The sequence below is a fragment of the Topomyia yanbarensis genome, chromosome 2 (assembly GCF_030247195.1).
Source record: "Topomyia yanbarensis strain Yona2022 chromosome 2, ASM3024719v1, whole genome shotgun sequence".
NCBI lineage: Eukaryota > Metazoa > Arthropoda > Insecta > Diptera > Culicidae > Topomyia > Topomyia yanbarensis.
In genome coordinates this window covers 292,508,386-292,534,344 of record NC_080671.1, presented here as the reverse complement: position 1 = coordinate 292,534,344, position 25,959 = coordinate 292,508,386, and the positions used below count along the sequence as shown (strand labels likewise).

Genomic DNA, 25,959 nt, shown 5'->3' with positions numbered 1-25,959 from the left:
GAGTTTGAAAATGAAAATTTGCATCACTGTTCCGGATAACAAACTAAAAAAAAACATTGCATTTCCGATGGCTGAAAATGTTGTATGATGGCTGCATTGAGCGATTCATAGCGGTCGTTGTTCACTGATTCGTTGTATTTAGCAATGGCGGAGTGTAAGAATTTTGCACGAGGTCCAAGTGCAACGATAACTGCACCCAAAACATGAACCGTATGATTTACGTGCGAGTAAGCATGATTCTAATGAGAATTTTGCATTGTAACTGGTATAATGCATGTAAAGCGATATTGGTCCAGGACAAAAATGCATGAAATGGCAATTACGCCGTAGAAATATACACAAACCCACAATTGAGAATGTATTCGTGAATTCATCCATACCGGAGTATAAGTTTTAAAATGACCTGCACTAATACACATGTAAAGAACATATTCACTCGTATGCATGTGCACTCTAATAATACTAATACACGCTCAAGAGCCTCTTTCCATTTCGCTTTTTCCATCGACTGCTTGTTGCATGTTGCAGAGAGTAGCACACGGTAATTATTAAATTGATAGAATGCGGGTGATGTTTCTGGGATGATATTAAGATAAACTTTCGTCGTTCTCTCAACCCTCAATATGCCATCGGTATGGGAGTTCTAGTCGCTAGACAGTCTCATGCATTTTATAATTGATTTATTAAAAATTAAGCGCACTATAGGCAGGAGAAAGTTACCGATATGGAATCATTGGGCGAAGATAATTGATTATTTGTTCGATAAAAGCCGTTCACTAATCATTTATGGTATTTCCCATTGCGACAGTATTTTTAAAAGTCAGGTGATATCGTACCAATATTTTGCATCAAAAACATTTAAGTGCAAAGCAGCATATACTAAAAGGGCAGTGATGAATTGGTTTTGCATTTTTAATCGGAAGTGGCAGTTGCTCATTTCAATTTGGGATAAGCATGTGAATAGGGGAAATCGCAAATGAGAGCCTCTCTGTGTTTACTCTCTCTTTCGATTATCATGGCGTCATCATAAAACTTTCCAACATTAACATTAATATCGAAAGACTCTGATGTCTTCTAGCATATTATGCTAAGAGCTAAGGAGGATACGTAAAAGCGGCCTAGTTATTGACGGAAGAGAAAGTAAACACAGAGAGGCTCTCATTTGCGATATGCCCTTTTCACATGTTTATCCAGAATTGTTTGCATGTCATCTCGAGCATGCGAATCCAGTTCACAGTATCGCCCGGTTAACAATCATCAAAAATCAACCTGAGCACAAGCCATTTGCTTACACTTTTCTCTGAAGCATAGAATGAGAGAGCGATAATTTTACTGCATAGACCAGTCGCTGCGCGAAATTATTTTTGTGTACTTCACATACCATCGTGAATAGGTAGGGGAACTGGGGGCAAGTCCGATACCTTAAGCGCAATCATTTTTCTAAAATACCAAAAAGCTCCAAAAATTGTATATTCTGTGCGTAATCCTTGTTTACACGGTTCTTAAAAAGATATAATTGTTGAGCGTTTCAAAAAATTAAAAATTATTGGTTGCCAAAAAATGGAGAAAAATAACATTTTAAAAACGCTGCGGGTAAGACCGACACCCCGAAGTGGCACGAGCGTCACCCTTGCTAGCTTTCTTTTTGTCCTATTTGTTTCATTAAAAATGTGTTGTGTATGTGTGATAAAGTGTAACTATGTGTATATGAGTATGTGTGCACTGATAGAATATATTCGTAAATCGTTGTGAATTAGTTTCGTACAGATAATTTTCATAAAATATACGAATTTTTGGTACATATAATGAATCGTTCGTAGTTCTATTTAAACACATATATTTTCTATTACGAGTATTTCGTGAAAACCACGAAACGACTTTCGTTGGCTTATTACGAAACTGCTTCGTTCGGCAAATGAATTGTTCGCTGCTGTATACGAATATCTTTATAATATTTACGAGTACCATTCGTCAAATCGTCAACGTCAACAGAGCTTCAATATGGAGTCATTGTTGCTATATGTCAGATAATTGTTGATCATCACGACGGTCTCGGTCTGACTATTTAGTAGCCGTATCCGTGTCTGCCGGTTTCAGAAAGATTTTCTAAACCTCTTCCGCTTCCAGTTGATCCAGAATGCTCGTTGGTTTTGTATGAATAAGTTTCAGTTTTTCTCTGCCGGAGCAATGTCAAAAGAATATGCTATTAAATACGAAAACTTCTCTTAGGTGAACGAAATGAATTCGTGCGACCAACGAGATTGTTCGTAATATACATAGACGTTTACTAAAATAAACAAAACATTTCGTTTCATTCACGAAAATTAATGTCGTTTTCAACGACAACATTCGTGCAATGTACACTAAATGAGTAAAATTTACGAAAACTTTCGTTCATCAAGCGACCATTTCTTCATACCACAATAAAATCGATTTTGCCAGATCTGTTTAAAAAAAACTACAAAAAGTCGGTGTAAACAATAAATGGCTAATAAATACGAAAACTTTTCTAAGATGAAGGAAATGAATTCGTGCGACCAACGAAGTCGTTCGTAAGATACACAAAAATTTATTGAAATAAACGAATCATTTCGTTTCATTCACGAAAAATAATGTTGTTATCAACGATAACATTCGTGCCATGTACAATAGATAAGTAAAAGTTACTAAAACTTTTGTTCATCAAGCGTTCATTTCTTCACACCACAATCTTTCTAGTCCTCAATAATGATGAGCAGGTTGAATTTGCCAGATCGATCTTTTTAATTAATAAAAAATCGGTGCTGTCAAACATTGATAAAATAATGCCGTTATCAACGGATACATTCGTGTAATATAAACTAAATAAGTAAAATTCACGAAAACTTTCGTTCATCAAGCGGTCATTTCTTCATACCACAATAAAATCTATTTGGCCACATCTTTTTTTTTAAATTAAAAAAGAATCGATGTTGTCAAACATCGATCCCAAAAGAACGACCGAACACAATAAGTGGATAATAAATACGAACACTTTTCTAAGATAAACGAAATGAATTCGTCCGACCAACGAAATCGTTCGTAATATACACACATGTCTATTAAAATAAACAAAACATTTAGTTTCATTCACGAAAAATAATGTCGTTATCTACGATAACATTCGTGCAGTATACATTAAACGTGTAAAATTTACGAAAGCTTTCGTTCACCAAGCGGCCATTCTTGTTCATGAAATGAACGAAACCTACTATTTAGAATGCACGAAAATACTTCGTTACAGAAAACGACGAATGAATTCGTGAATTTACGAATTTATATTATCAGTGTGATACAAATGCATGCTTTCTGAAATTTCATCGCGTAGCAAGAGGAAGAGAGGAAGGTGTGAATAAATAATATTCAACCAAGGGGTGAGTCGCTTAGCACAAATCGAATTGTGCTCACAAATAAACAGTGTGGTAGCTTGTGCCGCAATGTGCCACGATATGCTACGACGTGCCACGATGTGCTACGATGTGCCACGATGTGCCATGGTGCTCAGTAAAACAAAAGCAATGGTTGCTATGATTATTCAACTACACTTTGTTGACAGTTTTTGGGTTGTCAAAAGTGTGCCTCATTTTCACAATAAAATTAAAATTTCATCACAAAAGACCTTATATTCTACATGCCGAATTTAACATCAGCGACAAACATGAATGCCGATTTTGGTTTTCATCATATTTATTTCACATTGGACAGCTTTTTATCAAAAGAAATAATGAATACTTGGCAGGTCACGTTTCTGTGAAGTTTGTTCTAAATTTAACTAACATTGACTTGATTTGGCTACCTGTTCATTCCCCCCCCCCCCCCCCCCTGTTCATTTTACCCAGAAGTCCCCTAATGCTTTTTTTCATTGGGAAATTGTTTTGGGTGTGCGTAAAACTTTTGCTTGTCGTGTTTTATAAGGCTTACACTGAACGCAGCTTCCAGGCAGATAAACAAAGTGTCCACGTCGTCCGGATCGAGATTCGGGTAGTTAATTTTCGTGATCGCTGTTTCTGATGCCATCGACGTGCTACTAGTTGAGCCGTTTTTGTGGTATTTGGCTTCAGTCACATTGCGCCCGCCATTGCCAATCTTGGTTTCTTCTTCGGCTGATTCACTCGCGTGGTTTTTTTCTAACGGTCTTTTCACTTTCGCGAGTAACTTTAAGTTTGAAGAAACTTGCTACTTCGTGTGTTAGAAGCAAAATTATTGCTACAATCATCGGGGTCACCAGATTTTGGGAATCCTTTCGGGTTACGCTTGTGCAGAAGTGTCTTCGTATCTCATCTTCTGTGGTCAATTAATTACTGCTCTAGTATACACAAATTATCTACAGATAAGTTCCTGGTGGTTTCACAATAACGTGGTGTGAGTGTGTGTGTAGATGGCTGGTACCTATCGATCTGGTGAATCGGTTAGTTGTAGCTTTGTGAGGGTTTCCGAGATCGGGTAGTTGGGGATGTGATATGATTCTAGGAGTGAGATTGAGAGTGAGTTACTAGAGCGATGATGATTACGGTGATGATGCTTAGGGTTACCATAGTGGATCGCCAAAACTCTTGCTTCGGTGTTTGCTCCACACACTTAAACTTCGGTCATTACGATGACGGCACATAACCGAATCGATGTAGATACTTCCCAAAAGCAGTCGTGATCTGATAGGAACTGCACTAGATGAAAGTCTATCATTCCGTGCTTTCTATTCGCCCATAAGGACACATTCGGAATTAGACCATCATCCATTTTCTACGTTATCCCAATTCCGTTGCCTTGACCATCGAGTCGGCTCTTACCATACTCCTTACACCTCTCGTTCCACTCCATCGATAATACGATATGGTTCTGTATGCGCTTGCGACAATAAGTCGGAACGAGCTATTCAGCTTATCTCGTTTTCACTTGGTATCCAGTGCTGTGTCGCAGGCTGGAACGCTGTACTGTCGTGCGGGGTTTATTTGCGCACTTTTTATCGATTTTTCTATTTTGACGAATTATAATTGTGTTAATAATCGATGGATTTTTATCACATCAGCAAAGATTTATCGTCGTGAATGTGTTATTTATGCCAAATATGAGCAGAATTGGTTCACAAATAAAAAAGTTGTTTATATAGTATTTTAAAATATTATATATGGACTAGCTGGGGGCTATTTTTCACACGTCTTGAATTCGATATAAAATAGAAATTAATCAATTTTATTTACTTTTATTGAAATATCATTAATTTACACTGATATCAGAGGTCTTTTCAACAATAAAACGTCACCCATTTATCACATTTTCTAAAATGAGAAATTCATTTTAATTCAACATTTATAACGAAGACAGATTTTTTGTATTATCAAATATAAAAAAATAGTGAAATTGAAAATGTCGCAAAATAAAAATGTGAAATAAGGCGCATATTTGAGTTCGAAATTGATGGCGTAATTAGTACACAAAGCCATGTTCTCAGGTTATGCACTTTTAAGTCAAAATACTGAAATAAAGATTCGAAACCAGTTCTTTCACTGCCAAGATCACGTTATTTCACAACCACCAACTTTGGAGGTTCAATGGTTAGAAACAAACGAAAAAACCACCATTTTTCTTTTTGACGTAGGACTACGTCTTTGTTTTCGATATGGGGGTGCACTCTGCAAATTCTACAAAAATGGTATGTAACGAAAAATGGTCCAATTTTAAACGCATATAATTCAGCCATCTCACAATAAATTTTCAAATTTTTTGCACAAATCGCCTTGAAATACTTCTAAGAATAGATTCCAATAGATAAACCCAAAGATTTTTGATATCATAGCATTAAAAAATTAAACAATATGCAACCTTGTCAAAATATCGCGCATTTACACACAGAAGATAGCGCTTCCCAAGCCCTGTACGACGGAATGGTGTACCTAGCGCGCAACGCTTCTATGAATGACGTCATCATCGACTATTTAAAGAACGGACTTGGCCAGACACGCTCAGTTCCCTCTTGAACGGCTGGTGAAGTAGATCACTGCGCTGTGTTTTTTACAGCCAGTGTAGCTGAGCTAGAAGTCCGTTACACTGGCTGTGGAGGGACGCTACCCTGTGTCGCACAACAGGCGACCGCTCCAACTGCTTCCTAAATGCCGCTGTAATGTTGCCAGTAAATTTTTGGTTTAACCAGCACATGTATTTTCTATTTGCGCTTGAAATTAAGTAATGTAGTGGTAGTAATAAGCTTCCCATTTTGGTTTAAACGCAAGGACCACTTTTAAAACAGGATTTGATTAATTAGTTTAGCTCATCTAAGCAGTTTTATCAATTCTGTAATTTAAAAGGAATTTTACGGAACTTGGTGAATTTGGCCCCACTTGCAACTGGTATAATCAACCTGCACAAAGTGTTGCATAACGCAGGGATGTTTTTAAGAAACAAAATGTGTTATCATTCAGCACTTCGCTATGCAAAATCACGATATTATGACAGATGGGCTAAGCGCGGCCGTTCCTTTCAATCGGGAAGGCCGCGTGGTGGAACTAGTTGTCTCTTTCGCTCTACCCATCATCATCAGCGTTGGCTCATTTTGCATTGTACGGTTGGGTTCAATGTTTGGCGCGAATGTGTTGGTAGGTAGGGGAACTGGCGGTAAAATGAACACGTTAAGCAAAGTCATTATTTTCTAACTAATAAGTGAATGAGATATTACGATCACCTTATGTTTCTTGTTAGACATGTTTTGTACATATCTGGTAAAAATACTTCGTCATAAACACATTTTTTCAAACATGATTCTTGATTTCTAAACATGTCCTAAAATGAGACATGTTTATAGCGAGTGGGTAAAATGAACAGCTTCTGGTGACCTTCAAAATGTCCTGTATGTATGCAATGCGCAGTGTTGGAAAGCATTTTCCGATCAATGCTAATATCCCAACAAATCATGAACTTTGCATACACACAGGGCATTTTGCAGGCAAAAAAATTGTCACGGAAGAATTGAATTTTCATTATGTAATATTAACCATTTTACAATCCCCTGGCATCGAAACACATCTACAAACTTGGGGTTATCCATGGGTGTTTGAACTTTTAGGATCTGTTTGAGAGCAACTAGAAAGCTTGTTCTGTACAGGAGATGTGATTATATTGTCTAAAATTAGATTTTTCTTCACCGGTCCGGGTGTTTTTTCCCACACACTAAGTACTAAGAAAATAAAAATTTTACATTAATTAGTATAGTCCTACGTCTACAGTTCGTGCAACCCCATAGGGCTGCCCTTTGTAGTTTTCTTTCCGAAAAGCAGTATGTGGTCTCAGTACGCTCAAGATTTTCTGTTTTGTTGAGCAGTTTCATTTCACGAGCCTCCAATCACTTTTATCGACCCGTGAAGTGTTTTGTTTGTTTTGGTAAACAGTGTTAAGAAAAATGACAAAAGACATGCAACATGGCTAAAAGACATGTCAAATGATACTAAAACTAATAAAAGTGCGTCTGTTAGAAAATATTGAAAAATCAAAGTGTGCAAGGTAGCCCTACACGACGGTACCTCAGCATCGAAAGAAGCAAGAAGACGACGCCGCGGCATGCTGCTGCGCGAGTTTGTCTATAAATCGGCCATTTTTGTTTATGTTGACATTCAAAAAACTTTTTTGTTGAGTTTATATGTTCCAAAAAATACACAAAAAATAATGTTCAAAAAATCCCAAAAAAGCTTTCCTTTTTCATGAGCGGGGTCCTCTTAAATGAATATCATGCCTGAGACGAACTGTATACATACTAACCTGTTATCATCGCTTTTGTTCGTGAGGTAACGTCCGCTTTGTATATGTTTTTTTCTTCGAGCATACTAAACAGAACGAACAGTAATTGCTGCTGACCATTTTCTGCTTTGATTTGGGAAATTTTTCCAAGTATCTCTTGACTGTAGCCCTGTGAATAAATCAAAACATGTTGCATATTAAATTTCTCCCGAAAAGTATTTCCAATGATTCATGCTTTTAATTGAGAGTTTCTGTAATTTCAAAATAATAGATCCAACCATTTCTCTAGTTAATGAAAATGTTACGAGATTAGGGTGAAAAATCCGATAAAGTTAATTTTTTTTGCATATGGAAAATTTCGTATGAGCACAAACCTCGACCAAGACCAGTTTTAATATTGCTGTACGAAATTTGTTCAATTTATAGTACCAAAGTATTAATAGTTCTAGAAACAATTGAGCAGTGATAACATATTATATATATATATATATATATATATATATATATATATATATATATATATATATATATATATATATATATATATATATATATATATATATATATATATATATATATATATATATATATATATATATATATATATATATATATATATATATATATATATATATATATATATATATATATATATATATATATATATATATATATATATATATATATATATATATATAATGACATATCAACTCGACATCAATTGATTCAGTCTGTAACGTAACTTCTATTGATAAAAGTCAAGGCAAAGGGATACAGTATGTTTTATTTCATCGTTACTATTATGCGTAGGACATTGTGTAATTGTTTTGAAATAATTCATCTGAACATTCCAACTCGACAACATTTCAGTTCGAATTTCTACATATTAAAGTCCCCCCCCCTCTCACTACGCCCCATTGCTCAACTACCTACGCTCATGAAATTGAGCTAAGGCTTTTGATTAATTCATCTAAACATATCAATGTGGTAAAACTAAAATATATAATGTTATTTCGGAATGCTATATGAAATACTATTGGTACACCGGCAGTGTTGGCAATAAAAATGATTTTTGGCATTTAATTCGATGTATCGAACTTTAAACAGCTATAACATGGCTTAGAGACATTCTAACACCATACATCCTTCGGCAAAGTTGTTCAGCATATCCTGGACTATACTTCTATCTATTTGTTGGCACACTACAGAAACAATTGTAGTCTGTAGAATTAAAAATGCAAAAATGTAGGTTTTCCCATACTAATCTCCATACAAATTTCAATCGCAATGCGCTACGCCGAGTCAACACCAATCGACCCCAAATTTTGCACAGTTGTTTGGGACCCCAAAAGGAACCAAAAAAGTGCTGTGCTCGGTTGATGTGGCTATGATTACATTTTTCCATATAACAATGCCCCACCCCTATATATATATATATATATATATATATATATATATATATATATATATATATATATATATATATATATATATATATATATATATATATATATATATATATATATATATATATATATATATATATATATATATATATATATATATATATATATATATATATATATATATATATATATATATATATATATATATATATATATATATATATATATATATATATATATATATATATATATATATATATATATATATATATATATATATATATATATATATATATATATATATATACATATACATATATCCAGGTATACCTCGATTTAACATACAGGTTAATTTTTAAAAAAAAATTCTTTATCGTTTTAGCGAAATTTTTACCTATTTTGCTTTCATCGGAGTATCGGTTTGAATCGCAATTTGCTATGTGATCGAACGCCACAACCCGTAACTCCAGAACCGGAAGTCGGATTGGGATGAAAATTAATAGCCATTTACGTTGGCGCAATACCTTTCATTTGCGACTAAGTTTGGTTGAATTGGTCTAGCCATCTCCGAGAAACCGATGTGACTGTTATTCTGAATTTAGATACTTCCGCCAGGGCTTCCGGAACCGATGATGGTGGCCAATGTGGCCAAAGAGACTTTGAATGGATGTTAGTGACCTAATACTACAAATCGAAGCAGTTGTGGTCATATTTTGGAAAAATTTTCACCTTTATACATTCATTGCAGAATTTATTAAAATCGACATTTTCTGCGTGATCGTGCTCACCACCCTGTAATTCCGGAACCGGAAGTCGGATTCATCAGAAATTCAATATCAGCCTATGGGAATGTTGTATCTTTCATTTGAGACTAAGTTTGTGAAGATCGGTTTAGCCATCTCTGAGAAAAATGAGTGACATTTTTGGTCACATGCACACCGACGCACATACACATACATACATACATACATACACACATACATACACACGCACAGACATTTGCCGAACTCGACGAACTGAATCGAATGGTATATGTCACGCGGCCCTCAGGGCCTCCTTTAAAAAGTCGGTTTTCAGAGCAATTGCAATACCTTTCTTGAGAAAGGTAAAAAACACACACACACATTCAGACATTGTCCTAATTCGTTAAGCTGAGTCGATTGGTATATGAGACTCGGCTAAATAACAAATCTGAATTTAAAATAAGAAAATTTTCTGAACTATATATGAAGATATAATAGCTCATTGAGTTAAAACTATCAGCAATAGTCTAGAAATGTCTCACTCATATACATACTAATTTCATAATAAATCAAGTGAAGATAAATTTTCTGTATTGTATTGTGAAGATATTCTTTTTCCTTCCATGAGAAACTATCAACGGTCTTCTAGAAATGTTTCGCTCGCATACAAATAATTTAAGGTTATATCATTCATGGTTATTCACGATAGATTTAAATTCTTCCGCATAATTGTAATTTTCAATGATTTGTAGTACTTGCACCGACTCTTTTAGTCGTAGAAAATTCAACTTTGGTCGCATCTAAATGCAGTAGTAGTAATACAGTCGTCTAGATAGCCCAAAATATAGTAGTTTGCAATATTTTATAAACTGCTAAAATGTAACGAGATGGAAATTTCGCTTTCGAGGTCTGGTTAATAGAGTGTTGAAATGATGATTGACATGATCCTATATCACGCCTTTTGGTTTAGAACCGAGCATATGAGCATAAGGTGTAATGTTTCTTCCTTCGAACCTCTTGCTCTTGTGTACATATTTATTACCATTTATTACCGCATTTTTTTCCCGAAGATATTAAACATTAGATAAGAGGCTCCATAACTTTGCCATAGTCCTTTCTGAGTTTCAAAAGAACTTGATAGTGTCCCCGATACTCGGACGTAACACATCACTCGATCCATAGTCGATTTGATCAAATATGTCGGTTTAGCTAGAAACCCATATTCGTGTATTAGATCCCATAGGTGATCTCAATCGATTGTATCATATGCGGCTTTGAAATCTATAAACAGGTGCCACGTTGTAATTGCAACATTTTTGAAAGACTAGTTGAATCGAGAATATTTCGTTTGTTGTGATGCATGCCCCAGTAAAACCTGCTCTGTATTTCCCATTTTTCTCTATGGGCGGCGGTGAACACTTTGTAGGCGGTATTCAGCAATGTGATTGACCGGTTCTTGCAACGATCCATACTTTATACGAAGAGTATACTGAACGAATTTCTATTCGAAATTTTCAAGCCAGCAACAATAACGAATTCATCACCCAAAAAGATAAAGAAGCTGTAGGGAAACATATATCTGCATAAACAAACACGGATGTTTAAAAACTACAACCATTTTCAAAATCTCTCTCGATTTGGCAAAAGCTTTTACTAGATCGAACAAACGACTAATGCTACATATGCATACTATGCTGAATAATGCTTTCCAAAATGTGATTTTGTGTAAAGGTTTGGGAGAAAATTCAAACATAGAATGAAGAATTTTTCTCCCAAACATTTACAGAATCACATTTTAGAAAGCATATTTCAGAAGGCAGTCTTGGAAGAGCATATAATGGAGTATCACTAATTTATGTACCTATAATTCTCACAAGTTGACATAATAAGCCTGATAAATATAAACATTTAAATTGTGCTTTTATTTCCCCGGCAAACAGTTTATCGTCTAATTATTCTTCATTAGTGGGTGGGTAACCAAATTTTCACCTCTCAAGAACTTGCGAAAAGCTACTGATAATGCAGTATGGAAGCTCCACCTCAACGGCATCCCTTATTATTGAACTCCCAGGCAGTTTAGTAACTATAATAACAAATCGGAAAGAATGAAATATTCAAATCAACAGTCAGACTATATAAATCATCATTGGGGAAACACGCGGCTCTGCATAAACAACCATGCGGTAGCCTGCGGCTAACCGACATTTGTGATTTCTTACCTGTTTCACCATTGTGCTATATGATCGGTGTAAAGTCAGACCGGACTAAGTAGTAAAATCTCAAAAGATGAGATGATGAAAGGATTGAATCAAAAATTTCTTCTTCAGCTACATTTCATTTGCGCCAGATTTGAAAAATATTATCATTAACATGAATTATGGAATAAATCCATTGCGAATAATACCTTAACCCTTTCATGCCCAACTTTTTTCTAGTACATGGGGGTTTTCAAAACTTTTTTTCCTTGAAAACGGTGGGGTCAAGAAACACAACTTAATATCGCTTAGTCCGGTCTGACAGAAAACCGACATCATGCATGCGCGTGCGCTTTCTATTCATTTTCACTGAAGTTAGAATGGACATACGGCATTTGGTAAAAATGCGGCTGCAAATATGTGTATTTCATCAACTTTACTAAAATATGAATAACTCGCAAACGAAGCATCGTAGCTATATAATGTAAGCGAATGAAAAATTCTACACAAAACAGGCTACAATCCTATTCAACAATATGGGTACTTTTGAATAAAATATCGGAGATATTTTGGTTCGAACTAGAAAATGCTAGCCGTGAGTAATCATCAAAATTTTAAAATTTTAGTTATACCAAAAAATAGCTTAATTCCTTGCGCAACTTTACACGAGAGGGATTGTTGATATTATTAACGTAAAAGTTTTAAAAATTAGAAAAATCTTTCGCCTTTAATTTAAATTTAATTTGTTTTCTGGACATGGAAAGGTCGATTATTGCACAAATTTCATTATAATGACGCATAATTCTATTGATGTTTTTATAGTACAGTAAGATTCCGTTTTTGGCACGTTCCTTTTTTGGCATGCTCCATTTTTGGCAACAAGAAAGTTCCGATTTTGGCAACAAATGGGTTCCGTTTTTGGCAACATTGTTGTTGTACATAGTGAATCTTTTAAAAAATGCTCATACACATTTTGTTATAATAATTGATCACTTACCTATGACTTTTTTTCCAAACATGGGAGTCATATTCACTATATTTTAAGGGAGCGGACATAGCAAATAAAATTAAATTTGCTGATTTTCTTCTATCCTTTCATTCCATATCACATATTCTTATATAATTAATGTTTTTGTAACATTTATGATGTAACAAATTGAAAATAAAAGCTTTTAAAGTAAGGTTCCATTTTTGGCACGGTTCCTGTTTTGGCAACTGAAAAAAAATATATATTGTTGCCAAAAACGGAATCCTACTGTAACATATACGATGATAAAGCAGAAACTTATATATCAGTATCCAACAAACCAACATAATCTCCTTCAAATCGTTTGATTTAACAGTGTTCCGAAAAATTGTTGCCAGTCCAATATATATCCTCCGCAGTGCACTCTATAGCGCGCGCCGTGGTGAATTTATTTGAGAACGCCACAAATAATTGATAGAGAAAGAAAGCACGGTCTCTCGCACCCAACCAATATAGTATATACAGGTCTGGCGAAGAGGGCTCTTTGGTATTCGTAAGATGAATCTTACATGAGTGGTGTGAGTGATCACAGAATAAATCGACTTGCTTTCATCATACCGTTCGTTCCGCTCCCATTGAATCGTGTGAACGCTATGACGTTGATCCGATGTACTTCTGGATTGCTTACATATTTTTGGTTGCCAATACTAGCAAACCGTGTGTTCTGCCACACCTATATATACCTCATTGGCACCCAACCACATCGCCAGCGAACACTTGAAATTTGTTCATTTAGCTCCGAAAAAGAGCGTTTTGTTTTTTCTATGGTCTGTGATGTTTGTATGCATAAAACTATCGCGCCTGTAAATCATTGAAATGATGCCTGGCGACAGTCATGGAATATATTGCTTCGAGCTGACGGAACGTAACTACTACGAGGTCAGAAAGCAAACTGGCGATTTTTTCTTATGTGCTGCTTTTATACGTGCGTCGCGTTCGTTGGATAACAAAGAGGCAGTCCTAGCAACGCTCGCTGCTTGATTGAAGTATACGGATCAATCAGCGCTGATAATTACCACTTTCACAAAATACATTATTTTCGTTATTTATAGTAATGGTACATTTTAAGGAATCAAATACAATATACGTGCATATATTTCCGATCAGTTAGTGCAAAAATATAGCGATTTCGATCAGTACGACCGAAGTTATTCGCATTTGAAGACTGGAAAAATATTTCAGCAGAAACTTTGAAACGGGACCCCTATATTGAAACGTTAGAAGTATTCTACTTCAAAAATGAAATGGTTTCCGTGTGTCATCGCATAACTCAAGAACGACATGACGGATTTCTTTGATTTTTGCGTTATTTTGTTGGTTATTTTCTGTGGAAGGTTCTTTGACATAAAAATCAAATATTAAAATTTTCTTAATCCCCTTATTTGTCCAATTGGGACATTTTTAGTTGAGAAGTGTTTGCATACCCAAGAAACAATTGAAGTTTTATAGCACGGTACAAGCACAATCTACGTTTTATGAGTGGCTATAAAACCACAGATAAACCTCTATTGTTACTAGGGTAGTTGGTCATTATATGGAGTTACGTAATAAAATGTCATTGGTGTGTTATTGGATTCCAGTTTTTCCGCGACGGTTATTTTTTTCTTCTACTTTATGATCTATCTTGCTTTCATGCATTTAAATGGAAGAGCGTTGAAGGAGTTGATGAATAACGTTTATGAAGGCACTGTTCACAAAGGAGAGTATGAATGCGACGATGCTTTGTTTCCATGAATTCCCATGATTCCAACGGATTCGAATTTCGATTCGACTTTGTTAATGAAAATAAGCCATTGAAAAGCTTCGGAATAAATTTGGAGTACCGTCGATTTTCTCATGTTCATATATTGGTAAAGCATCATCATTGTTACTGTTTATAGAGAAAGGCACAAAAAAGCATTGTTTATCATAACGTATGTTATAGGACTTTTCGTAACACGTTTTACAATTGGAGTCATATCACTAGACTTCAAATTATAGAAATTTGAGCGTCAAGCATTGCTATTTACGCTTTCGTTGCATTTTCCAGTAAATAATTATAAGCAGGACAACGTCTGCCGGGTCAGCTAGGCCGCAATAAAAATAAAAGCGTTTCGATAGAAATGTGTATGAAATTTTTTTATGTTTTACGAAAGTTTTCTGAACGAATCCTATTCGTAGCAGATTTACGAATATATTCTCTAGTGTTTAGTCCAAATCGAATGGATGTTCAAGCAATACTGGATTCATTACATACTAATAAATGCAGCTGTGTGTAAAAATTTTATAATAAAATGTAGAGAATGAAAAATTAATCGCTTCATATAAAAAAACTGCTGCATTAAGGCCCCCGTCGGGCTTCTTTTTCTTCTTATCTGCAGAATTGAGGATATCAATATAATACGCATATACGATACTCATATGAATGTATGCGTGCACGCGAATGAAATGAATGATTTCTTCAACCCGCTTTTTCACTCGCTTTTCCCATAAAACTACCCAAGTATAGTATACCAATGGATTCGTAAGAATCCGAGGAAACTAATGGTAGCAAGTAAAACTTGACTTCATAACAGCGTTTTTCAATTTTCCCGTCGCACGCATTATATCGTCGCTTGTTCTGCGCAGTAGAAAAGCACAGGGTTTGTGCTAAATTAGTACTACCCGAAAGCTTGGTGTAGGGGCTAATTATAAATCATGTCACACTTGTATTGAGGGAGGGACAATGAAAAATTTCAACATTTTGTGAAATATGGTGTAAAAAAGTAACCTGAAACAAACCAAATCTATTTATACCGAAGAAAAAAATATTGGACATCTTATTCGTGACTTATTTACCAAGGAAATAACCAATAACCCTGAGAAGAGGGAGGGGGTAAATGAAATGAAAATTTTGCGTTACATCATTGATAGTTTCCCTGTTTGTATTTTAGAACTCACATATAAAGCTTCGTTTGTGGAGAAATCTACTAAAAAGCTTCGATTGCCGATTTCTTTCCAATTGATACCATAAATTTATAATTTTTTTTTATTAAATTACTCATACTAGCTACAAGAAGCGCCAAAATATTGCACCCTTATAATAAATCGTGATAAAAGAATGATTTCGTTTCGAAAACTACGTACTATATTTCTTTTGAGCTTTATGACTTTATGCTATGAATATATGCTAGCAATCAGTTAGCTCAAATCAATCTAATGATTATTTACCTCTGGCACATGGGCGGATTTTTCCTAAAACCCTATAGCGTGTTGCCTGTTTTTCATGGGTATTTTTTGCCCAAATTTTTGCACGGTTTTCAAAATACCACGTTTTTTAACATAACGATTCCTTTCAAGTAGTAGTTGATAGACCAAAAAGTATTGAATCCACGAATATGAGGTTTGGTTTTTTGAACTATGCGAAATATGATTATATACAAAATCGTAAAAAATTCTAGTGCCAAATTTCAGTACGTAACTTGAACAGTTATTTCAACGGATATCTAAGTGATATCCTAACGTTTAGAGCTGAAGAACTACTTCTACTAACACAAAGCGTCTATCTAGGTCGAGACTCGACAGAAAGGACTAGCTATTGGAACCAGCGATTTTCCTATTTCTTACCTCCTGATCAGGGTATATATTATTACCATCTTATTATCATATTATATAGACAAAATGTTAACGAAACTGATTTATACCGCAAGTAATGCACTGGTACTATGAGCCAGTATGTGCAGTTGGACACCGATCAGTAAGTATGGACACCGACCAAGAAAGATCTTTGAAATTAGTAAGATTAGTTATACGGTAGAATAGTATTTTGATCTAAATATTTTCATACTACATAGAACAAGTTGTGTGTCATGAACAGTCCATTACAACTTTATCGTTGAGTTTCAATAATTCACTATCAAAAACAATACCTTGGTACTAACATTATTTTACAGTGCGATTGCAGGGTTAGTATTGCGACCCTACTTATCACTAAGAGTTCCTTCTGGCTGGGGCTCGAGCACACGCCGAGTGACTTCTAAGGTCATCTAAGGCTTTAGCCAACATGTACGTAATTGTAAATGCCCTAGTAATGTTGTTTTGGGGGTTTTAAAACACAAACAAGCATTCAATTAAATTGAACTTTCGAAAGAAATTTCGAAATTACTTGTTGTTAGTTTTTTGTCCAAAAACAATTAAAAAGTTAGTTGGGAAACTTCACATCCCAAACAATCTATCCATTCAAGTAGTACAAACTTTCTCGGTTGTGGTTCGTTAGGAGATAGATAACAGTCTAGTATCTCTCTCTGGACTAAATCAGCCTGGATGCCGTGTCGCTGGAGTCCTGCTCTCACATCGTGGAAGGCAGCAGAAATAGGAGTCCCAAGTTAACCTCTATCTGAAAACCAAAAGGCTGGAAAGACTAAAATAAGTCAGTAAACGGAGCATAATTGACCTCTCCATCGCTGTGTCAACCGAAGCTCTAACATACAGTTCACAACAAGTCGTCGTCAAGTTCGCACGCTTTTATCGTTCGATCCAGGTGCCGTGCGCGATATTTCATTTAGTTTTTTATTAATTCAGCTTTTCGTGTGTGTACATCAATCATAATGAGTTGCGAAATTTGCACTTTCGACACTTCCGCCGATACAGTTATGTGGACGTGTATAGGTTGCCCAAGAAAATTCCACGCCGCTTGCATTGGAGTGACTGTTCCGAGGGGATCACTGCGGAAGAAGGACAAGAGGGTGAACATCAACTCGTATCTATTACCGTGCTGTGAATCATGTCAAGAATTGATGCAGGCCAAGATTGAGTTCAAAGGGCTTATTGAACAACAACAACTTCTGGAATCACAACTGCAAGCCAATACGGAAGTAATGCACCGGCTCGCGTTTCAACTGGAGAAGCCTAACATAGTTCACGAAGCGATCGATGGCCTAGAAATTTTGCTTACAACAATAAAACAGGAATTGATAGCAATAAACAAAAACAGCAGTTTGACTGGAAGTGTTGTTGCCATTAAAAATCACATTACCTCGCTATTCGATACAGCAATGACGACAACGAAAAATAATGTCTATAGCACGCTGAAAACGGTAACGTCAGAGCTATCAGCTGAACTGCGCACCATGAATGATGAAATAAACCAGCTTAATCAACTGTCTCTGGACACAGCGGCTAGTATTACTATGACGTCAAACCCGACGCTGGGGATTGATATTCTTGACGAGCTTAAGTCTCTGTCAGCGAACATATCCACCAGTCAAAACTTCACAAATTCTGCGCTAACTATTGATATCCTCGACGAACTTAAGGCGCTTTCATCAAACATAACGGCAAGTCAAAACGCTACATCATCGCTTGATTCATGCCCCAGTTTGGAAGCCGAATTAAATAACGACAAAAATATCGATAACTCAGGTTGGCGCTTTTTGGGTACAAGGAAAGTATGGAAAGCAGACTGGAGCGATTACGATGCACGCAAATTAAGAAACCTGAACCAGCAAAAACAGGCCGAAAAGGCTAGAAGACGTAAAAAAAGATCGAGGCGAAATAATAATAATAACGTTAATGAAAAAAACAAAAGCACCACAAATTTTCCTCGACCTGATCAAGAGCAAGCAGCGCGCCACTCACGACAGCCAGTTAATAGTAACCATACGAGTAATACCAATCGCAGAATCACATCTAGGGCCGGCAACACCCACTATAACAAAAACCATACGAGTAGTCACTACAACAATAGTTTCCTGCCACCGGATAGAGTGCTTCTTGCGGCTGCAAAAGATCATTTCTCAGGACCCCCCACGAACTATAGGCCAACAATTCAGTTTCAAAGAGGACCGACATTGAATCCCTATCCAGTGGATGATTTACCACGGTCGACGATGCAAATGCACCCAACATCGGAGCGCTTGTCAACAGTTTTGTGTAAGGCGTGCCATTATCAACATTCGTGTTTTCGACGACATTGACGCATTCCCTAGAAGAAGGAAATGACGAGGACACCGCAGTTTGCCAAGATTCGACGCCATTTGAACGACAACAAAAAGAGGTAATCTCGATTCCTCAAGTAGAGTCGTCAGTAGAAATTTTAATTTACTGTCAAAATTTTAATAGAATGAAAAGTGCATCGAAAATGAATGAAATTCACAAGAATATTTTAAGTAGCTCCTATACAATTATTTTGGCTACAGAAACTAGTTGGGACGAAAGTGTTAGAAGTGAAGAAGTTTTCGGGAACAGCTACAATGTGTTTAGAGCTGACCGTGACATTCATATGTCTGAAAAGAAGTCAGGAGGGGGAGTTTTAATAGCAATTACATCAAAATTTAATGCAGAAATCATTACTACAAGGAAATTTAAAGAATTTGAGCATGTGTGGGTTAAAACCCATCTGGCAGGTGAAACACATATATTTGCCTCTGTGTACTTCCCCCCAAATAATGCCCGCAAAGATACATTTGAAAAGTTTTTTCTTATTGCCGAAGACATTATAACCAAGCTCCCCCCAGAGGTAAAAGTTCATATTTATGGTGACTTCAATCAACGAAGCATTGACTTCTTTCCAGACACTGAAAATGAAAGCATTCTACTTCCAGTCGTTGGGGATAACGAAACTCTGCAGGCCATATTTGACAAAACTGCAAGTTTAGGACTTAACCAAATTAATCATGTTCGAAATCAGCAAAACTGTTATTTAGATTTATTATTCACAAACATTCTTGAAGACTTCTGTGTCACCGAATCATTAACTCCACTATGGAAAAATGAAGCGTTTCATACAGCAATAGAGTTTTCTGTATTTGTACATGATAACAAAAGACCCGATGACTGCGAGTACGAAGAGGCCTTTCAATTTCAATTGGCAAATTTTGACAACATAAAACAAAGACTAAGCAGTATAGATTGGCAAACGTTGTTTAGAAATGAAACAAGTATCGAAAATTCAGTAGACGTCTTTTACACAAAATTGTTTGATATAATAGTTGAACAAGTACCACTGAAAAAAATTAGGCGACAAGGCAACACAAAATATCCAGTTTGGTATAACGAGCAAATTAAAAATTTAAAAAATCGTAAACAAAAGGCCCACAAAAAGTATAAAAAAATCAGAAATGAAAGGAACTTATTTAACTATTTGGACATTTGCGATCAACTAAACCTATCCATTAAAATAGCATTTGAAGAGTATAACTCAAAAACCGAACTTCAAATAAAATCTTGCCCAAAAAATTTCTTTAATCATGTTAAAAATAATTTAAAATCGGAAAACTTCCCTTCAAAAATGAAACTTAAAGAAAATGTCGGTGTCAACGCGGAACAAATCTGCAATCTTTTCGCAACCTTCTTTCAAGACATCTATACCACATTTTCTGAAGAAGATCGTGATCGCGAATATTTCGGTTTCTTCCCAGAATTCACCACAGACATTGGCGTCAATCATGTCAGTGTGCAAGATATTATGGAGGCTTTAAACAAACTAGATGCCTCCAAAGGTTCTGGACCTGACGGGATCCCACCCGTATTTATGAAGAACTTAGCGTTGGAACTCACAGCTCCTCTGTTTTGGCTTTTTAACATGTCGCTTGAATCTGGCATTTTCCCCAATTTATGGAAAAGCTCGTACCTGGTACCCATTTTTAAAAGTGGCAAAAAATCTGACATATGTAACTACCGTGGAATTGCCATTATGTCATGTATGCCTAAACTCTTTGAAGCAATCGTTAACGAAAAACTATTCAATCAAATCAAAAACAGAATTACTAACACGCAGCATGGGTTCTTCAAAGGACGTTCAACTAATACAAATTTACTAGAATTCGTTAACTACTCATTGATTGCAATGGAGAATGGAAACTACACTGAAGCTCTTTACACGGACTTTAGCAAGGCATTTGATCGTATCGACATACCCTTGCTATTATTCAAACTGAAAAAATTAGGAATTGAATCAGGTCTTCTCAAATGGCTCGAATCATATTTAACTAACCGTCAACAAATAGTTAGATTTAAAGGGAAGAAATCGAATCCCATTCAAGTCACATCAGGAGTTCCTCAAGGCTCCCATCTAGGCCCTCTTTTGTTCATTTTATTCGTAAACGACATATCATACATTCTCAAAAACATAAAAGTTCTTATCTATGCCGACGACATGAAGCTCTTTTTAGAAATTAGGAACGAACAAGACATAAAGATATTACAGGAAGAAATACATATGTTTTACCTCTGGTGTAACAAAAGCCTTCTGCAACTAAACGTAAAAAAATGTAATGCAATAACTTTTAGTAGGAAACGAAATACACCTGACATTTCAATCACTCTAGGAAATCAAGTGGTACAAAAGTGCGAAAGAGTTAAAGATTTGGGAGTCATTCTAGATTCAAAATTAACATTCATTGACCATTACAACACAATCATCAATAGAGCAAATAACATGCTTGGATTTATAAAGCGTTTTAGTTACAATTTTAATGATCCATATACAATTAAAACATTATACATCTCGTATGTAAGGTCAATACTGGAATATTGTAGCATAGTTTGGTCACCTTTCTTAATCACACATGAAGAAAGAATAGAATCAGTACAAAGGCAATTTTTATTGTTTGCACTTCGCAAAATAGGTTGGACACGATTTCCTCTCCCATCTTATAAAGCTCGCTGTATGCTCATTAACATCCAAACACTAAAAGAGCGCCGAGAATATGCAATGGTTTCATTTCTAAACGATATAATTTCGTGTCGTATTGATTCAGTCGAACTTCTATCTAAACTTAATTTTTATATACCTTCCCGGCAGTTACGAATCCGAAATACATTTATAACAAACAATTATCATACAAATTATGCCAAGTTTGGACCATTAAATCAGATGATGGCAACTTACAACAAGCACTGCGAAGCTATTGACTTAACAATGACAAAAAGCAAATTAAAAAAATATTTCAATTCTATTCGCTTATAAAGAACATCCTAAAGTAGTGCTATGTAAACCAGATAGTGTTTAGTTTAGTTATTAGTATTTTATGTTTTAAGTGTATACTATATTTTATCGTTGTAACAAAACGGTCTACTCTTGTTTGACGACAATAAATAAATAAATAAATAAATGGATGATTGTATGATTTTGTTGCCTATTTTCGGTAAATTTGAGACTAAGAGAAACGAAAGCAATGAAATTGAAAGACGGATAGGTATTCTAGAGTTCATCAGAACGGAAAACTAGGACTAAGCAGGCTCATATGGGCATGATCGAAAGGAAATGTGCAGAATCCTTTGCCTTTTGGTAAGTAGGAGTTTGGCGTTATAATCATATTAAAACGCCGGCGTCGGCGGTAAAGCATGATGATGAGTTATGTTCAATCAATGACCATGCGGTGGACTTGGGTACAACGCCCAACTCCTACTTAGCAGAAGGCAAAGGTTTCTTCACATTTCCTTTCGATCATGTCCATGTCCATGCTTTCGTTTCTCTTAGCCTTAAATTTGCCGAAAATATCGAACAAAATCGATACAGTAGAACCTTGCGGCAATTAAAACATAGTCACATAATGGATGATTGTTTCTTCGCAAAGGGTGTGGTTTAAAAAGTAGCCATGCCTCTAATTAACACAAATAGGAGAGCATTATCCAACGTTTTCGATAGCTTCTAGTTGTTGTGGACTGTATTTTCATGAAGGATGCTATTATTTTTTTTTTTTTCAATTTGTTTATTTGATAAGGCACGTATGCGTTAGCTTAAAGGTGCCATTTTTTCATTGTTTTACATTTTGAATTTCTTAAAACTAGGGGGATACACATTTCAATATTATTTTGTTTTATATAATAAAACTAAAAAAAACTACAGCTAACTTATACATATAAAAGAGGGTATAATATAATATTCGTAAGATTTGGGGGACGGGTCATTTGTGTGTTCTTTGTATAGTAATTCACTTTATGATTTTTAGAAGGGAGATTGTAGAAAAAATAATTATTAACTAAGCGGAACATTTTACAAGCTTATTAACTAGAGATAACTAGAAAGAGTGGTTCAAGATTAAGGGGAATTAATTAGGACTATTTTAAAGTAGTGGTACTGTTGCGCATTTCTTAACGAGATTAAATATTGTTCAACTAAAACTAGAAGATAGGGGGGCACATAAATTTTGGGAAGATATTCAAGGGGAGAAGGGGTTGAAGTCATACATCTGTGTATCAGAGACATGGGAGGGTGGGTGGACAAGGCTGAAGGGGGGGGGGGGGGGGGGGTGAGATATAAACTTTCAGTTTCCGGCATCAGGAATTAACGGCCAGAATTACAGATTCGAATGGATTGATCAACTAACACTAGAAGATAGGGGGGCACATAAGTTTTGGGAAGATATTCAAGGGGAGAAGGGGGTGAAGACATACATCTGTGTATCAGAGACATGGGAGAGAGGGTGGACAAGACTGAACGGGGAGGGGGGGATATAAACTTCAGTTTCCGGTATCAGGAATCAACGGCCAGGATTACAGATTCGAACGGTTGTATCAAGTATTGGGACGCCGGGCGGTTTTCCTCGAGCCGGCAGGGGTTCCTCCAGACGATTTCGTAGTACGGCTCAGATACGGATCGGGAACACACCGCGCTGCGCGTGTGATGTTGTACTGTAGATCTCGTGTTGTTGGTTCATTCGACAGATGTTTTGTCTCGTCTTGGAGTCGTATCAAACCATCGTTGGGGTACGGTAGGCGGAAGAGGGCACTTCTGGGAATGATAAGAGAAAAGATAGGGGCATTTAAATTTGGATATTGATGGTTTTGAGGAACGTGTATATAAGGGACATGTAGAGAATATCGCGGCTTGCTAGTACATCTCGAACCGGGACATTGGGTGATCTTCCTCGGGCCCGAAGGGAATCGAATAGTTGAGATCTGGCAGAACAGTACTCGGCACATGCCCAGACAACATGTTCGATTTCGTGATAACCGTTGCCACAAGCGCAGATACCGCTATCCACGAGCCCAATACGCCGGAGATGTGCGTCCAGCGTGTAGTGATTGGACATGAGCCGAGACATCACGCGAATGAAATCCCGACCCACATCCATCCCTCTGAACCAAGGTTTCGTCGATACCTTAGGGATTATCGAATGTAGCCACCTTCCCAGTTCACCATTGCTCCATGATGTTTGCCAACTTTCGAGGGTTCTCTGATGAGTAATACTGAAAAATTCGCTGAAGCTAATTGGTCTTTCATATATGTCACCTTGCAAAGCGCCCGCCTTAGCTAAAGAGTCCGCTTCTTCATTACCTGGAATGGAGCAATGCGAGGGAACCCAAACTAAGGTAATCTTGTACGATCTTGCAGACAAAGCACGCAGGCGCTCCCAGATTTTCCCCAGAAAATATGGAATGTGCTTTCTAGGTTTCATTGAACGGAGAGCCTCGATTGAGCTGAGGCTATCCGAGACAATAAAGTAATGATCGGTGGGCAAAGTATCAATGATCCCAAGGGTATACTGAATAGCAGCAAGTTCTGCGACGTAAACTGAAGCAGGATCATTGAGTTTGAATGAGGCGGTGAGGTTTTGATTGAATATACCGAAGCCAGTGGAGCCGTCGAGGCTTGACCCGTCGGTGTAAAACATCTTGTTGCAGTCGACTTCTCGAAATTTACTATGAAAGATGCTTGGAATCACTTGCGGGCGTGTGATCCGGGATTCCACGAATCTCGTCTTTCATGGATGTGTCAAAGAAAACAGTTGAATCAGAAGCATGAAAGAGATTGATACGGTTGGGATAGTATGAAGAAGGATTGATATTTTGTGCCATGTAATCGAAGTACAAGGACATAAATCGGGTTTGAGAATTGAGCTCGATAAGCCTTTCGAAATTTGCAATTACTAACGGGTTCAAGATATCGCATCGGATGAGCAATCGATAGGAGAGTTCCCAAAATCGATTTTTCAGCGGAAGGACGCCCGCCAGCACTTCTAAACTCATCGTATGTGTCGAGTGCATACAACCCAAAGCAATACGCAAACAACAATATTGGATTCGCTCTAGTTTGATGAAATGTATGTTCGCAGCGGAGCGGAAACAGAAACTCCCGTACTCCATCACCGACAATATTGTTGTTTGGTACAGCCTGATCAGGTCTCCTGGGTGGGCACCCCACCATGTTCCGGTTATTGTACGGAGAAAGTTGATCCTTTGCTGGCACTTCTGTTTCAGATACCTAATGTGACATCCCCAGGTTCCTTTAGAGTCGAACCAGACCCCGAGATATTTGAAAGTTGAAACCTGAGCAATAGTTTGACCCATTAATTGAAGCTGTAGTTGCGCTGGTTCACGCTTCCTTGAAAATACGACTAGCTCAGTTTTCTCCGTGGAGAACTCGATACCTAGCTGGAGGGCCCAAGCAGACAAATTGTCCAAGGTATCTTGCAATGGTCCTTGCAGATCGACGGCTTTGGGACCTGTAATAGAGACCACACCGTCATCTGCAAGCTGCCTTAGCGTGCAGGAATTGACAAGACATTCGTCAATGTCATTCACGTAAAAGTTATAGAGAAGGGGGCTTAGACATGAGCCCTGGGGAAGACCCATGTAGCTAATTCGTGATGTCGATAAATCACCATGCGAAAAATGCATATGTTTTTCAGACAGCAAGTTTAGCAAAAAGTTGTTTAGAGTCGGTGAAAGACCATGCTGGTGCAGCTTCTCAGAAAGAATTTTGATAGAAACTGAGTCAAAAGCCCCCTTTATATCTAGGAAAACTGATGCCATCTGCTCTTTGCTAGCATAAGCCATTTGAATTTCTGTTGAGAGCAACGCAAGACAATCGTTCGTCCCTTTGCCTTTGCGGAAACCAAATTGTGTATCTGACAGTAAGCCATTTGCTTCAACCCAATTAT

General features: G+C 36.6%; 1 protein-coding gene across 1 annotated transcript in view; it reads right to left on the bottom strand.

The window, feature by feature from the left end:
- Window positions 1-25,959, bottom strand: part of LOC131683273 (uncharacterized) — a 625,702-nt gene that overhangs the window by 22,235 nt on the left and 577,508 nt on the right. Inside the window, exon 5 of the mRNA XM_058965110.1 lies at window positions 7,765-7,912. Coding sequence (XP_058821093.1) covers window positions 7,765-7,912 — 148 coding nt within the window. The remainder of the gene's footprint in view (window positions 1-7,764; window positions 7,913-25,959) is intronic.